The following is an 18,306-nucleotide window of genomic DNA, read 5'->3' as shown; positions in this document are numbered from 1 at the left end:
TTAACATCTTTTTCACGGAATTTGGAAATTGGGACTTCTAGTCAATAGCAGTGTAATATTTCTTTTAAAGTCCGTATCCAATAAAAACTTGTCTGTTTTGTTAACCTAGTTGTTAATACAAACTATTTTAATAATATCACCCTTTACTGAATGGAAAACAATAATGATAAGTCGCTATAATAGTTTTCCCGCCCTTTTTTATTGTGAAATACCTATAAAAAAAATAGGTTTAAAAAAAATTGACCAATAATTTCTCCATGAGTCTTCAATAGAATATGCGTTGTTTATATCTAAACAAAATAAGGAAATAAAAAGATGGGGTCACCGTAATGGAAAAAAAGATATTTCAAAAAAGGGGTTAACAATTTGAATTGGCGGGAACACATTGCGCCAATTCTAAAAACAACGTCGAAAGACGTTCGGCCGTTTTAGGCTATATTCTCACAAATTAGAGACAACCCAGTTCTCATTATTTGCTGTTTTGTTGTTTGTTTGTTTTAAACTACGATAAATTCACATTAATCTACACATGATAGTACTTAGTTTTCAGTCAGTATCACAGACACGTAATATAAATGCGGTGGTTGGAAAACAATGCGTTGTACAAATGTACACACGAATGCTTCTGTGAACATTTCATTTCGGGTTATTCATAGTGCTTATGTGTTGAACAGAAATTCTTTTTAAAATAGTGAAGACATTTTTATATAATTCATTGTTCAATCAAAGTACATCTGAAAGACAAGACAGAATTTTGCTTCCGGTATCATGAATTTTAATTTCGTTTAATGGTTTAAGAATGTTGTTCCTTTTTATTTTGATGATAATTACTTAAAATCATTAGAAATCTAAGACTCCGTTTCCAATAACAATAAAGATCGATCATTTCTGAGATCGCCAATCTTTAGTATTGCAAAAATGAGAAAGATCGATCTTCAATCGGACGTAAACATTCCATCTCCAGACGTAGTTTTAAAAGACCGATTTTTTTATGAACCGATTTTTCTTCAAGTGAAAACGCTTTAGATACATCGCGATCGACTTTTCAATCAATCAATCGATATAAAATTCCAAGTGTTTTTTGTAGATATGAAAATAAATCTGCTCATGGTCAGTTTAAAAATGACTTCAGTGTTTATTCTCAAATGATTTGACAAAACGTGCCATGGAGATAATAAAAACCAAATTAATATATTCGACGTTTTTTGCGTCATTCTTCTGAAAATATATAAATAGAAAAAGAAAATGTGGTAATACTATGATTGCAAATAATACAATGCTCCACAAATGACCAATTGACACTGGAAATTATTAACTATGGGTCACCGTACTGCCTACAACAATGAGCAAATCCCATACCGCATACACAACTATAAAAGGTCCCGAAAGGACAAATGTAACACAATTCAAACTAGAAAATGATAAAAAAAAATAATTAATGAAAAACAAATGTGTGACTCTTTAACAAACAACAACCACTTTAAATTACATACTCCTGAGTTGAGACAGGACCCGTTACAGCGCTCGACTGATACCGTTACTTATTCGTTCCTTATTTGATTATTATACGTTGAAATACATTGCACCTATTACGAAAAAAATCTTTTCAATTGTTTTCTTGTCTCTGGTGTTAGCTATAGGTTCTTAAAAGTGAAATATACCTATTAGCGCGTATGTACCAGTTTTAGCGCTAGACCAATGACATGCTACTTATTCGCTTACAATATGTTTGTTATAGGTCGCACCTTTTTAAACAAATCTTCCATTTTTTTTTTTCTTGTCTCTGATGTTATATATTGGTTCTAAGAGATAAAATAACCCTATTCTAAGGCGTAAATACTCGTTTCAGTGCTCGACTGATGCCCTGTTACTTATTCGTTCCATATTCTCTTACTATACGTGTGATATTCGGTGCACCTTTTTAAAAAATATCTTTTCAATTGTATTCATTCAGTATTTTTTTTCTTTCTGTAGATTACTCATCTTCAAACGAAATGACCGTTATAAGTAATTTTTTTCTGAGAATTCTTTTTATAATTACTTATGACATGTTAATCAAATATAATATTAATAAATGCAGAAGACGTTACGCTCGGTGTTGGTGACGTTTTCTAATTTCATGTACCTCTGACCAATTATCGGCTTAAAATAAGAAAAATACCGAGAAGATCAAATGGTTTTTTGTGTTTAAATCTTCGGAGCACTTAAAACATTATTTTTACGGTGGCTTATTAGTTTTTATTCACTTTTGTCAATAAGCTTTTCAAAAACAAACAAGACAAATCTTATGTTTTTGCGTGTAGACGGGTAACATACTAATATTGTTTTTGAGGGTTCCTCCAAATTTCGGATACCCATAAGTAAATAAAATATAAAAATTGTATACCATTTGGAAGAGGAACGTTAGGGCTTTGTGATGTCATATTTGTATGACGTAATCGACACCATTTTCGAATCGAGTAGACCTTGGAAGAATCCATTTCAGCTTGTAGACACTAAAGGAAAAATATAAGCCCTTTGCGGCATAACAGATGAGAATCCATCGATAGCGAGATTGTTTGTCATTAAAGTCTTTATATCAATTATCATTATGTAAAACGAACTTGGAAAATGCTTAAAAAACATTGATTCCCAATTTAAAAGAACGAATTCAATTAGAACTTCGACATCATAATCAAAATCGAAGCCCCGAAAAACACTGTCACAACAACGTTTAAAAAAACATGCTCTACTTGAAATTATCAATACCGAGTAAAAATATGTAAAGCATGGTATCTAGTCCGAAAATACTATATGTCCGTTAAACTGGAACATCTGAACTGCATTTATTCATATAGCAGTCTCTTTTTTTAGCATTACATAAAATCTAATTATGTATATGAGTCCCCACAGGGCTCCCGTCACAAAACTTTTAACTAACGTTTAACGTTAGTAATTTCGATGGTTTTTAAAGAAAACGAAGAAAAAAAAGGGATTGTACATTTCGGAACGGAGAAATGAAGCCAATATGATAAATTCCTAATAAAAAAGAAACGGTAGTATGCATTCGTTTAAATTTTTGTCAATTTATTTCGATTACTGATGCGTTGAAAGGGTGTCTACCAAAATGTCACAAAAATGGCATCTTCATTTTTTTCTAAAATACTAAAAAATAAGTTGTTACAAATCTTTAGAAATAAGTGAAAACTGTATAATTAATAAGAAAATTTAAGCGATAATCGGAAATTCTCAAACCGAAGGAACATTTCAATGTAAATAGGATAAAGATTAATGTACAAATTATCAAAATACATTGGTCACATGGTGGTCTACCAAAATGTCACAGCGTCGCTTATTTGACGTTTTTGACGTTCACCGGTTTTTTTTTGCGTTATGGCGGTTTTTGAAACGTATTTATTTTGTTACAAAAACATTTAAAACTTAATTCAGAATATACGTTTTCTTTCAAATGTTTTTTCTTTCGTGTCATTTTTTGTTAAGCTAATGAAAAAGAAACCCAACAACAACAAAATTCTACATGTATTATATACAAAATTAATAGCTTCAGTGGAGAACATAATTATCGCCTCAAGTTGAACTAGCATATCATACATAATGGATATTCGTATTAATTAAAGTATTGAAATACATATATGTATACGAATACGGACACACTGACACATATCGATATGTAAACAATCAAATACGGAGATATGTTATACGTACAGCTAATTGGATATTAATATTTCCAAACATAGGTTGAAATTTTTCCGTTTTATGAGTAATATTTTGAAAGTATATATGTATCAAATAAAAATCATCGATACTGTATGTTGCCTTACATAGATATTGATGAAGAAAGTTTCGGACATTAAATCAACATGTTGGATATTCAGGTTGGCATGTCAAATATTCAACTCAACATGTCTGATATTTTCAAGTTGACTTGTTAGATAATTATACTGACTTGTCAGATGTTAGGTCGACGTGTTAGATATTGAAGTCGATATAGTAGATAATTGTGTCACCATACCAAACAATGTGACTTAAATACAACAAAAACCGCAACCCAAGCTCTTTAACGCCATATACTTAATAGTAGAACAAAAACATACTACTAGAAATAATCTGTATATTGTCAAAGTATATAAATAAGGAGATGTGGTGTAGTTGCAAATGAGACATTTATCCACTAGTAAGACTTAAGTTCTAATGACGAAGACAAATGCAATTATAGGTCATTGCATTGGTACCCAAGTAGAATCTGTAGCCGAATTTGGATATAAACAAATAATTAGGAACTATTTTAAAAGTTGTCATAGAAAGGTCCACAGTATGCCGCTGGTGGACTTTTGAAAAATCAAGCGGACAATTTCGGATACGTCCGGCTGTAGAATTGTTCACGATTAACAACACCACTGTCATATGCGTGCAATCGAAGAATTTTTAAATATGTAGAAGAAATTCCTAGAAATAGAAAATCGTTTAAACCAATAAAGGGGATAGGACCATACATCGAGTAGAAACAAAAAATCTACAAACGGTACTAGTTCGAACCGTGTCATGCTATTGTGGCGGGTGCCTTGAGCATGACCATTGTTTGTTTACTGATCTAGTTGGCATTTCGTTGGAAGTCAAAGTAGAGCAAGAGCTAGGATTCCAATTCAGAGGACGAGACATTAGAAGATGACAGATATGAGATATTCGTTGATATGATAAATACCGGTAAATTTTTTGCAATTTATGTGATGATGAGGAAAATTGTCTCTTCCTCCTTAAAGCTACATCGGGGAGTCATAATTATGTTAACAAGAGAAGAAACTAATGAGTGGGGGTCGACTTTTTCTGATGGAACATCTGTAATTAATGGACATTAATATTTCATAAAGAAAAAAACATCACGTTTTACAGTACAGTCTTTTTAAAAATCAAAAGACAATTGTCTCAAGCGCTTCCGTGTTGTATGTATGTCAAGACAATGTTTTGAAAAGAAATAAGCTCATTTTTGGTTGCACTTTGTAAATACAGCTGTTTCTCAAACCACGCCTCTTTTGGGAAGATCTTGAATATTCATAGAAAATTAATTTTGTTTACATACTGGTTCCCAGTTATGCTCTCTGTGTTCCATCTCACAGAGACATAACTTGGGAATGTTACCAGTAAATATACACGTGCATTTTGTTTACATTGAAATCTGTGGTAACCTTTCATTCGAGGTAGGGGTAGTTAAGAAAATTAGTGTCAGTTTAAACTCTGAGAAGTTCAGGGCATATAAACGTTGAAAATATGCCGCACAGCCCTATATTTTGATCTTTGCCAAAAATTGTGATGCATATAAACTTTCAATTCTAGGATAAGATATTTTTCAAAACTTCATGGTAAAAGTGGTACAGTTTTAGCCGTAAAAGGAGTTCCTATGGGAAATTGCATTGTCAATATTTACAGAAATACAACCTATAATCGAAGAAGAGAATAATAATGTTTTGGAATGTGTTAATTTATGTGAACTGATTCATTGATTTTCATTTGAAATTTTTATTTTGTCACGGCTTAATAATGTGTCACGGCACAGGATGAGAGAACTATAGAACTTTCTCAATATTGTATCAATATTGTCCGAAGCAATAATATCTTTTACATTGAAGAATTTTTTTATTATTTTTTTATTTCTCCAATTGATATTAAAAGAAGTGATTTAGAAATGTATGACGCGTTATTTATCTTTTCTCTCGCGTTTAATAGCTCTTGCATTAAACAATGAGTATTTTGTTTGTGATATTTTAGAGAAATGCAAAATTTAAAAAATTACTCGGGAGAAAATCACATGACATTAACGTACAACTTTACTTAAATTGTATTCTAAGGAACAGAAAATCATTTCGTTGAGAAATCAAGAATGTGCCAAATAAGAACAATTAAATAAGATACCATCAACGACAAAACAGGTAAAACATAAAATATAAAATTGAGAATGGAAACGGGGAATATGCCAAAGAGACAACAACCCGACCAAATTAAAGAGCAGACAGCAGCCGAAGGCCACCAATTCAGCGAGAATATCCTGCACCCGGAGGCGCGCCTTTTATAACCATCCAATTCCCCAAAAAATCAAACTTGACAATCAAATATAGTTATCGTAGAATTTTGACAGACTTTAAAATCTTACAATCATTGAAAATACGCAAAAGTTAATTTGTTAAAGGTTGATATAAAAAGATTATACTCCCTACAGCCATATTTAAAGTTAAAAACAAAAAGAACAAGTATAAAAAAATCTAAAAATTGTAAGGGTTTCTCCTCGTCAGTGCGATTTTCATAATAAAAAAAATCTTGTTTTTTCGACCGGTAAACATTATTTTAAAACAAATTGTGCATGAATGGACTTGAATGTAGCGTAAATCCCACAATTTCTGTTTTCACAAAACACCATGCGTATTCCTTATATTTATTTCCATTTGTCTAGAGGTCCCCTGGCATACACCCGTATCTCCTTTTATTACCAGAAAACCAAGAGTTAAACGTGTGGTTAAGTTGTTAAATATAATGGACGTCAATATTACAAAACGTCAATCATATAACATGATTTTGACGTTACGACGTTACCAAAAGTGACACCAACATCGAGCGTAACTTCAGAAGCATATAATTATCTAATGAACCAAATATTTCCTTATTCAATTTTTTACGATTTTTTGTCAACGAAATGGTTAGGCTAATTATTTTAGATATGCAATGTATACTAAATGTAAACGCACAAGTTCTTTTAAAAAGATCGAAAACGCGAGATGCTCTTCAGAGATCGATTTTATTTCAATTCCGTGCAAGTGATAACGGGGTCTAATTAACACCATTTCTGTTTTGATCACTCATCCTTAGGCATCTATGAATATCGAAATATTCCGTAATGTTGCTAGAAACTCAGTCTTAGTATACTCATACAGCTGTCATACCGTGAGTATGAATAAAACCTAGTCCGACCTCTTTTCTCAAATCTCCTTTTAATTATTTTTTTCCCATATGCATTCATCTGTAATTCTTCATTCCGACATCTTTTTTACACAGACACGATTATGTTTTTTTTTATACAAAAATTGCGCACCTTATACATAAATATCAAACAATCGGAACAAACTCGGAATGGTCATATAAAAAAACCTACAATGTTAGAAGATTATAATATGTTAACTTCTCTAGATGTACTTTGTTTTACATGTATGCGTCATTAGGTTGCTGTTTTGTTGGTGTTTATTTGAAATCCTAATTATCATATTCATGTAAAAATGTAAGTGCAGTACACATTCAAAATACGTCAGTGCAATTTGCCATATCCATACCTATTGCTAAAGATACAGTGAATTTTGAGGACATGATCAGAAAGATTGATGATTTTTGTACTTTCTTAATGATTTGTAAAATATCGATGTAATTAAGAACCTACAAAAGTCTATACATGTAGAAAATTAAGGAAAAAAGTATTATATTAAAATTTGATTGGCTCATCTTGTTGTCGAGTATCCAGATTCTATTTCGTTTCTTTACGGTCATTTTTGTGTACTTTTTGTTGTTAGATTGCTGTATAGTTGACTCTCTTTTCATTCTCATATTTTATCCAATTCTGGAACATGTCTATTATATAAAACAATTTTCATTTTTTTCTCGGCAAATTAACCTATCAAAACGATTGTCACTCTCTCCATCGGCTCAAAGAGGAATAACTCTAATAAACGTTTCCAGTTCGCGGAAACCGCGACGTCATAAACCACTGACGGCACAGTACTGTTGCGCTTGTATATGCGCATAAACAATAGAGGGATTTGTCTTTAAGGAAGCTGTGTGGCGCATGTAGGCCCCGGCACAATTTGTACCTTAACAAAGTCGGACTATCTAAACCTTTTGTTGTTCACAGTTATTTATCACCTTTCATTTTTATGAAGAAGTCGTTGATTGATGTAAGCGTTATTGTGCTGTCCATTTTTTTCCAGTTTTTACTTGTAAGTATTATTCATAATTCAAACGATGTAGATAATAGCCGTAATAATTAGAAAGCAGCAGTAACATTTGATACTGACATTTTTAGTCAATGAATAACAATATATTTTAGATGTTCTGTTTTACAGAATCTGAAGATAAACTATCAAGAGTTCTGCTTAAGGCTATAAAAGAAGATTTGAACGTTGATAGTCCAGAACGGGTTAGATATCAATATTCATATACTTTGAACATTAACAGCATAATTAACACATGGCAAGAGTAAAATCTCTTTGTTCTTACTGTGTTATAATCTGGATAATGCACAGCAAAGGTGTGCATTAACTACCTCAGATATACTGCACAGTTCAAATCTATTTTTATCTTAGGGGCGGTTCCTGGATTTTAAAAGGGGCGTCATTCTATCAAATTAAAAAAAATATCACCGAGAGTAGCGAGACTAAAGACAAAATTGACTATTTTAAGCTAAAACACGATACTTTGTCCAATCCAAGGGTTAAAGACCTGTTCGCCCCCACCCCCGAATCCGCCATATGCCTTCTGCTTAAGGCTATAAAAGAAGATTTGAACGTTGATAGTCCAGAACGGGTTAGATATCAATATTCATATACTTTGAACATTAACAGCATAAATGATGTTCAAAATTGGAAAATCTTCAGACAGGGCAAGATTGATGCAGTAATTAAAGCTTTAACCATCATGCATATGCATATACAATAGATATTGCAACATAATCAGTAACGTTTTATATCAGACAATTATTTATTTGTGAGTTGAAAAAACAACAAAGTCATTTCAGACCTCAATTTGTAATAGTGACCGTACAGCATTAGCAGTGGTATATTCGGCCTTAATTTCATAAGCATGCTAGAGCTACATGCGTTGTCAGAAATCTATAACTAGGTACTGACCATTAAAACCATTGTTTTTGTGTCTTGGTGAATGTTTAATATAAGTAGAAAACATCTGCTGGTTGAAGTTGACTGTTCAATGTTCATAAGGCGACTGTAGTTAAACATAACAAAGTTTATTTATAAGCTTACCTTCTTATTGATTGGAATCAAATTTCAAAAATACTCCATTCTGATGTTCATATTGTTACGTTTATCTGCATTTTGATACAGCACTACATGTTAACGGATGTATCTTCACTTATTTACGGGTTTATCCTGTTCATTTTATTATTTTTCTGCTTTGCTTATAGGTATTTTGCGCGAGTAGGTTTTTTCTTTCTTTCTTTCTCTTTTTTGAATATTCTAATAAAAAAAAACACATACATTTCAGACTCTTCAAAGTTCGTTGATGGAAAAGAAACTGCAGTCTGCAGAAGAAAATAAAGACGCGTTCTACCAATTCGATCTGTTTGTTACCTCCCCGGAAGATGTAGGGGAACACAACAAACAACCAATTGAAAGAATGAGTAAACTTTTAAAAGCCAGGAACGTAAACATTTTGTTAGAGAAAGATTGCTTGGGAAAGGACTGGTTGGAAAAGATGAAATTTGCTGCAACGAAATGCCGCTGGATTGTTATTTTAGACAAGCCAAAAGGGGTTTCCTCTCAGAAAAAAAGTTGGTTCGAACCCAAAGGGTCTAAAAGCAAAACCTTGATGTCTTATAAAGTTGTAGCATCTCTAAAAGGTATACTTGAATCAAGGAAGGTTCAAACAGTTGCCATTGTAAATGAAAGTGATGAATTACATATTTATGATGATCTAAGATGGGTTGCTTGCATTCCGTTCCACAATAATGAAAATAATTTAATTGATACATTGTACAAGGTAACGAGTGGTAAGTGTTATTTATACATTTTTAAATGTATGTCCTACATCAGACAAAATAATACTAGAATGTATGTAATAGCATATGGACTAAACATTAAAATAATTCTCACCGTCACTGAATACAAGTGATTTGTACTTTGTTTTCTTAACTTTTTGAGATAGACTTTTGCTTTAAATGCGCTTCAAAGATGTGTTCAGTTAAATATATAGATTAGACCGTTGATTTTCCCGTTTGAATGGTTTTACACTAGTAATTTTGGGGCCCTTTATAGCTTGTTGTTCGGTGTGAGCTAAGGCTCCGTGTTGAAGGCCGTACTTTAACCTATAATGGTTTACTTTTTAAATTGTTATTTGTATGGAGAGTTGTCTCATTGGCACTCACACCACATCTTCCTATATCTATATAACTTTCTTAACATTAGTGACGCTAGCAGATTCTTTCCACGTTAAACATACTCGACTTGAACAAAAACTAGTGTGACTGAAAATATCCAAAGAAGTTGTAACTCATTTTTAAGCATGATGGATCATAAAAAGTGCTTAGTTTTTTGAAAGTCAAATAACGAAAACAAAATTACATTTGTAACCACCAACAAAATAATTTGGAAAATTATATGAATGTAAATGCTTTGTATGTGATTGTACAATCATGTGACAATTGTGCCACGACTATTTTACATCTAATTTTAAATTTTATTTTTCTTTGTAGTTATATTAATGTAGCAAATAACTAGTATACATTTATCGTTGTACTTGATATTTCTAGGTAACGAAGTCAAACTGGAAAATTCGACAGATTTATATCTGAAACCAGGTGAAGCTGCAGTTGGACTAGCATGGGGGTTTGCTGTCAATTACCTGAACAAAGTTCTCCCAGGTGAGCTAATAACGAAATAATAATTCCAATAATAATAATAATACGGAGAAGCAGAAAATACCCATTTTAGAGTCTGATTTTACCAGCACGCAGTCCGAATCAACGACCTCCCGCTCTCGAAACCACCTTTTGTTGTTGTAATTCCTATATCTCAAATCTTGTTTAGAAGAGTGTTAAACATTTCAAAAAATATATATATTTCTAAATGACTTTAATTTTGTTCTCTAAGAAATTAAAGAACAAACAGCAACAGTGATGGATGGAAAAAAAGAAAATTTCAAGTTAGGCAAAAAGCTGTTCCTTATCGTGCCGGAAAGCTGCAAAACAGAGCAGACATTGAACGATATCCCTGTTCATGGCAAAACAAAACTACCAGACGGTTCCTCAAGATCGTACCAGTTTACAATGTACAAGCTACATCCAGATAAGGAAAAGGTAAATATATTCGAAAATGTGTTAAATATATGTTGAGTGGCCATATGACAATTATCATACAGAAAAAAAGGATGGACATATTAACAGTTGTTTCTGTGAATCATGTGTTATAACTACATGCAAAAGATACCAAAGGGACAGTCAAACTTATAAATCAACAATAAACTGACAACGACATGGCTAAAAAATAAAACGACAAACAGACAAACAATAGTACACATAACACAACATAGAAAAGTAAAAAATGAACAATACGAACCCCACCAAAACTAAGGGTGATCTCAGGTGCTCCGGAAGGGTAAGCAGATCCTGCTTCACATGTGGAACCCGTCGTGTTGCTTATGAGATAAAAAATCCGGTAAATGGTATAACTCGGTAGGTCACATTTATGAAAGGGAACGGGACTGTAGTTACGACGTAAGGAACATATCCGATATCATTTGTGAAACGGTTATTCCATAACGGTCAACCAACTCGTGATGGCGTCCGTAAAATTTAGGAAGAAATTATTTCAACTGCACCATTTGGAACTCTTGATTTAACACTTCCTTGTGAGCAACAACCCTCTATCAACAAAATCATGATAGGAAATGCAAGGACGGGAATATCGTATCAATTGGGAGATATATACACCGTTTGCAGGTGCTGCTGGCATGTTGCTACTTAGAAATGGAAAGGTAACAATTAAAAAGCTGAAATCATCTCCTTTGTCGTAAAGTTTTGGTTTCAATCGACCCTCATTGTCTAATTCTAGATGTAAGTCAAGATATGACGCCGACTTAACTGTATCTGTTGTATCCTTTATCTCTAGTTCAATGGGATAGATGCATTCGATAGAGTCACCAAATTTTGAATAATTTAGTGAAAGAACATCATCTATATAGCGGAAAGTAGATTTAAAGGATATTGCTAACTTGTTCCTTTCTTCCTAAGAAGTTCCTGTCTAAATGATGTATAATATTAAGTTTTACGAAGTTAGGATTGCAGCAGGATTAGTTTGTTTGGCTTGATTTTATGATAGCTATCATTATTTGATGTTAACCAATTTAATTTTGATAAAAAAAGAGGTCCGGATACGTTTTAATAATAAATAAATCATCTACTTTTATTCTTGCTTGACCCATATTTAATGTAAGACGTGTAATGCAAAACACCATGAAGATTTTTTTGTTATTAAAAAAGCCCTAAAAAAAGGCCAAATCCATGTTGTTTCAACCGGTCAGACCATATTCTTTATCAATCTAAAATTTGTAAAGGAACAAGGTTAGAAAAGTTTGTTAAAAATCATGCTAGCAACGAAGTTCTGACTTTAACGTTATGGTATCTTCGGGGGTTTATAGTCCATCGGCAGAGTGTTGTAAAAAATGAAAACATTTGTAAATCATCTTAATTTGATAACTATATTTAGATTTATTTTTTTTAAATGTATTTTTATATTCAAAGTATTTTGTTGGTCAATATGCTGCACCGGTGGATGTGATATACCAAATGAAAGAAGCAGGTTTACTAACGGAGGAACAGATGAAGTCAGAGGTGAAAAAATTCTACACAACTGTAGACCAAATAATGAAAATATTACTTCAAAACAAAACGAAAGATTATGAATTCGTTTTCTACAATGGTAAGTATTATTTGAATTGTAAAATTAGGGAGATTTAAGGCTAAAAAAATATTTTAACACATTACGGTTGTAGTTTTAAATTACTTAAGCAGATTTTTTTATTGGCAAAATAAATATAGGTAAGATTTATTCTATTGAGCATATGTTTTTTTCTCGACTAGTTCTCTACTAAAACTATGTGTATTTGTTTCTTAATCAAACTTAGACAAATTTGAGTGAAATTGGTAAGGCTTTAAATTTCCTCCGTTATGATTATTACGCTCTTCAAGTGTCTCAGTGCTTTCACGTTATTGGTTTTTAAATTTTAGTCTTTGAGTGTTCCTGATGAAGGTAAATCCAGAAAACCACTGGATGCCAAATTAAACATGTAACACAATGGTCTTGTCACAAAATCCGATTTAGTCTGATATAATTCAACATTGATTCAGAAATGTATTCACAGAATACACAATCCTTGTTTTATCTAGCTTCTAACTTTACAGTCACAGACGTCAATATTAAAGGAATTTGAAACTGTTGGTAACAAACGACTAATCTAGACTACGAACATATAGGTTGAATTTTATATAAATTTAGTATTTTTAAATGTTAAAGTTGCGTACTTTTGATAGATCATCGCAAACAATTTGTCCATTAAAGTATTGGGCAAGCTGCCCTTCACATTGGCAAATAATTCAATATGAATCTGCTTTTAATTATCATCTTCTGAATGTTCATGAGAAAAAAAATATCCTGTATTTTTTCTATAAAACAATTTCTATAAAACAATGATTCAAATGACAGTTTTTCGGATAATCGGTATTTGTATCATCGTTCTGAATATTTTTTTTCTCACTTTTACAGACAAAGAAGAAAAGTTGTCAACTGTAATGTCTAAAAGAGTTGAATAACATTAATGTTCTGTTTTGGTATGCGATCAATGAGGCAAATAAAAAAGGCTTTGATGTTTATTGAGTTTTGTCTGGGTTTTTTTTATGTACAATTGTATAGGTATTTATTCACATTTGTTTAAATTATAAACTTCGACACAAGTGAGTTTTTGGTAATACTTCTATATGTATAAACTTAGCAACAATGTTTTAATATACGAACAAGGAGGCAGAAGAGAATAAACTCTTGTTTACTGAGTGGTGTCTGTTTTATTATGTAAAATTGTATACTTATTTATTCAAGTTTGTTTTGAATTAAATAGGCTTATGTCAAATAAGTATGTAGTTGATGTATGCCTGTTTCAACATGACACTGTCTTGTCGTTTTATTTTATTTTGATATTATTTACAACAACGTTTACAAGCATCTAACGGAGTCAAAATGCTGCGGATGCAAGAACAAAACGTTAAATTCATCAGATGGTCACAATGCCCAAAAAACGGTTAATATCAAGACAAACTAAAAGGCATGAATTCTCAATAACTAAATTTTTAAAGCTAGTCCAAAGCCGACAACAAGAGTTTCTAATAAATGTTTATTGTTTTATCAGACTGAAGAAGACTACTGTGAAACAGCTATGCATACTTTATTTTTACTTATTACATACATGTATAACACCGTTATGTAGCAACATTATAATTGCGTATAAGGTCCTATTTTCTTGGCGTTGTGATTAATTTTTTAATACTGATTAACAAATGATTTCTGAAATTACTTGAACTGATGTAGTGTTGGGTTTTTTTCGTGTAAAAATGACAAAAATAACAAGAATCTTTAAAATAAACCCGAGTTTCTAAACGGACATTCATTATTCTTTGTCAGAACTTTATTGTTGGAATAGTATCAATGTTTTTCATTACAATAAACAAAGATATATATCTAACAAATACAATTCGGGAAGAGAATATCATTTTTTAGGAATCTCATGCGGCTTGTTTATATCCAAACTGAAAATTAGAAAAAAAAAATAATACTGAGATACTTTTGAGATATTATTCAGAGAGGTTTTTTTTTTACCAACTATTATAATTGAAACAGTAGAAGAGTGTGCTGTATGTAGGTGCTTATTTTGTTGCCTTTTCTCTTAATGTCGTCAATCTTTCTTTTCGTACTAATGAAACCTGTAAAATGTTGCGCAAAGTTGTCGTCCTTATTCTGCCACTGAGTATTTTTGTAAAGAAGTGTTGTACCAGGCTTATTATTTGAAACACAAGACGCGCGTTTCGTCTATATAAGACACATCAGTGACACTCAGATCAAAATAGTTCGAAAGCCAAACAAGTATACAGTTGAAAAGTATTGAAGGGACATCGCAGTGCGGACTACTTTCTTAAATTATTTTCCAATTCCGATTTTTTTTTATCATGAATAGAAGCCAGGACCCATATCCTTTCTATGACAAGTTTTAAAATTATACTTGCGAGGAAGCATTCATTTTTTTTAATTCATGGATCTGACTTGTGAACATAATATTACTAGTCAAAACATAATTGTATGTGGCTGACATACTTTCACATGTAATGGGCATTCCAAAGTGATTGTCCTTTGTTGCTATATGGAATTTTTCGTCTTATTGTTTTATTGCATTTTATTGTCTAAAATTGAGAATGGAAATGGGGAATGTGTCAAAGCGACAACAACCAAACCATACAGAGCAAACCACAGCCGAATGCCACTAATAAGTCTTCAATGTAGCGAGAAACTCCCGTTCAGCTGGCCCCTAAACAAATATATATATACTAGTTCAGTGTAAATGGACGTCATATTAAATTCCGAATTATTCACAAGAAACTAAAATTAAAAATCATACAAGACTAACAAAGGTCAGAGGCTCCTGACTTGGGACAGGCTCAAAATTGCTGCGGGGTTAAACATGTTTTCTGAAATCTCAACCCTCCCCTATACCTCTTGCCAATATAGAAAAAACAAACGCACAACAATACGTACAGTAAAACTGAGTTCAAGAGAAGTCCGAGTCCGATGTCACAATATAAAACAAAAGAAAATAAACACAATGACAATAATACATAAATAACAACAGAATACTAGCACTACTGACATGCCAGCTCCAGACCTCAATTAAACAAATTGAACTATAATGTCTTCATCACATGAATATCAGGCACAATCCCTCCTGTTAAGGGTTTTGTAGTATATCATCATGAAATATTTGAGAAGAACATAACCCGTGTCATGCCAACAACTGGTTTTAAAATGAATGTGTTTAATTCCGATGCAAAGAAACTATAAGTGAATCAATATTAAAGCCAAAATATGCAATCTTTAATGACATGACAATAGTATCGTAGTTATATCCCTTCTTAATAAGTCTATTTAAAGGTTTTGTTATAGCTTTTGAGGTCTTGTACATGAACATAGCTTCATATGGGGTGTAGGAAATGCTCATGTTTGAAGACCGTGATATACAGTTGTTAACGTTTACGTTATTTAGTCTCTGGCAAAGTGTGGTTGTATTGGCAAACGTATCACATTTTCCTTGTTCTAACAAAACAGCAACAACCAGTGAGTAAAAGGATCTTGAAATGAGTCTTAGTCATTAAGACTAACACGCTTGTGTGAGTTCCTCTAATCTGGGACGATGGCACAACAGCAAGGTACCAAAGTCAAAAACCAACATACATTACAACAATGTACACAAAGCGTCGATTTAGGAGAACTCGTACATGTAGTTTCTAATCTCTAGTATAAAACACTAATAAGACCAATCATGTTCTCCAAGACTAAAGTACCAAACAGTTCACATCTAATGAATTTAGTGCAATAACGTCACAAATGTGGGAAACACATTTTTTCAATGAGGGAGGATCCCTTTTAAACAAAAGCCTATTAGGGTCACAAAAAAAAATATTATCTCGATCTTGTAATTGCGAGAACACTATCGCGTAATTACGAGATAATAATTTTGTATCTCGTAAAAATGGGTCAGTGATCTTTTCCTATCACTTGGCGTCCGTCTTCCGTCGTTGTTCGTTAACTTTTACAAAAATCTTCTCCTCTGAAACCACTTTGCCAAATTGAACCAAACTTGGCCTTTATCATCCTCAGGGTTTTTAGTTTCAACCATGTATCCAAAGACCCCGCCCATCAACCAAATTAGCCACCATTGCTAAAAATAGAATAAAAAGGGGGGGGGGGGGGGTACAATGTAGTTTTTGGTTTATATCTCTGAAACTAAAGCATTTAGAGCAATAATGACAGGTGTTTTTTTTTTAGACGAAACAGACTTCCCGTTGTTCGGATGCCGGTAAATTGGTAATTGTAATGCTTACTTTTCAGTTTTTTGTTATTATCTTGCATATATATCAGATAGATATAAACTATTGCAGCAAAAATGTTTAGCCAAGTAAGATCTACAAATAAGTGAAATGACCAAAATTGTCAATTAACCCTTAAGGAGTTATTGCCCTTTAAAGTCATTTCTGTAATTTAAATTTTTGTTATCTTTTACAAAAATCTTCCTCTTCATCTAAATGGCCAAATGAATTTTTATCTCGTAATTCCGAGATAATGTTCTCGTAATTACGCGATAATTATCTCATAATTACGTGATAATTATCTCATAATTACGTAATAGTTTTTTCGTAATTACGCGATAATGATCTCAAAATTACGCAATAGTTATCTCGAAATTACGAGATAATTACGAGATAAAAAAACTTCTTATCTCGTTATTACGCGATAATTATCTCTTTATTACGCGATTGTTATAAAACAAACTTCTCATATCGTAATTACGAGATAATTATCTCGTAATTACGCGATAATTATCTCATTATTACGAGATAAATAAAACAATGTAACCCTTATTTGCTTTCGTACTTATCAATCATTTTGAGAGAATAAAGTTTATGTTTTGATCTTCACGATAGGTTTCATTGGCATATCGATAACATTCATTAGTTTGAACAGTAAATTTTCAGATGAATCGGACAACCCGTTATTGGGTTGCTGCCCCTAAATTGGCAATTTTAAGGGTTTTTTGTCGTTTTTGGTTAATATCTTGAATATTATTATAGATAGAGATAAACTGTAAACAGCAATAATGTTCAGCAAAGTAAGATCTACAAATATGTCAGCATGACGAAAATGGTCAGTTGACCCCTTACGGGATAATTGCCCTTTATAGTCAATTTTTAACAATTGTTTTGTAAACTTTTGTAATCTTTTACAAAAAGCTTCTCCTCGGAAGCTACTTAGACAAATTTAAATAAACGTGTCCACAATCATCATTATTTGAAAAAAATGTGTCCGATGACCCCGCCCATGAACCAAGATGGCCAACATTGCTAAAAATAGTTCATATGGTAAAATGCAGTTTTTGGCTTATATCTCTGAAACCAAAGCATTTAGAGAAAATCTGCTGTGATAAAATTGTTTATTAGGTTTAGTTATTAGGTTTAGTTATATCTACCTTGAAATTTTCAGACCAAATGGGTAACTTGTTGGCCTGCTCCCCCTAAATTGGTAATTTTAAGAAAATATTTCAGCTTTTGGTTATTATCTTGAATACTATTATAGATAGAGATCAACTGTAGATAGAAATAATGTTCAGCAAAGGACGAGCTACAAATAAGTCAACTTGACAAAAGTGGTCAATGGACCCCTCAAGGAGTTATTGTCCTTTATAGTCAATTTTTTGTAATTTTTTGTAAATGTTTACAAAATATTTTCC

General features: G+C 32.2%; 1 protein-coding gene across 1 annotated transcript in view; it reads left to right on the top strand.

The window, feature by feature from the left end:
• The window catches only part of LOC139486052 (uncharacterized), a 32,974-nt gene extending 19,260 nt beyond the window's left edge, over positions 1 to 13,714 (top strand). The window contains exons 9-14 of the mRNA XM_071270742.1: positions 8,097 to 8,170; positions 9,253 to 9,757; positions 10,517 to 10,627; positions 10,857 to 11,062; positions 12,506 to 12,683; positions 13,527 to 13,714. Of these exons, the coding sequence (XP_071126843.1) occupies positions 8,097 to 8,170; positions 9,253 to 9,757; positions 10,517 to 10,627; positions 10,857 to 11,062; positions 12,506 to 12,683; positions 13,527 to 13,573 (1,121 nt within the window). The 3' untranslated portion in view covers positions 13,574 to 13,714. The remainder of the gene's footprint in view (positions 1 to 8,096; positions 8,171 to 9,252; positions 9,758 to 10,516; positions 10,628 to 10,856; positions 11,063 to 12,505; positions 12,684 to 13,526) is intronic.
• The last annotated feature ends 4,592 nt before the right edge of the window (positions 13,715 to 18,306 follow it).

The sequence above is a fragment of the Mytilus edulis genome, chromosome 8 (genome assembly GCF_963676685.1).
Source record: "Mytilus edulis chromosome 8, xbMytEdul2.2, whole genome shotgun sequence".
Lineage (NCBI taxonomy): Eukaryota > Metazoa > Mollusca > Bivalvia > Mytilida > Mytilidae > Mytilus > Mytilus edulis.
Note: the sequence above shows the minus strand (reverse complement) of the source record. Positions and strands in the feature narration are given on the sequence as shown.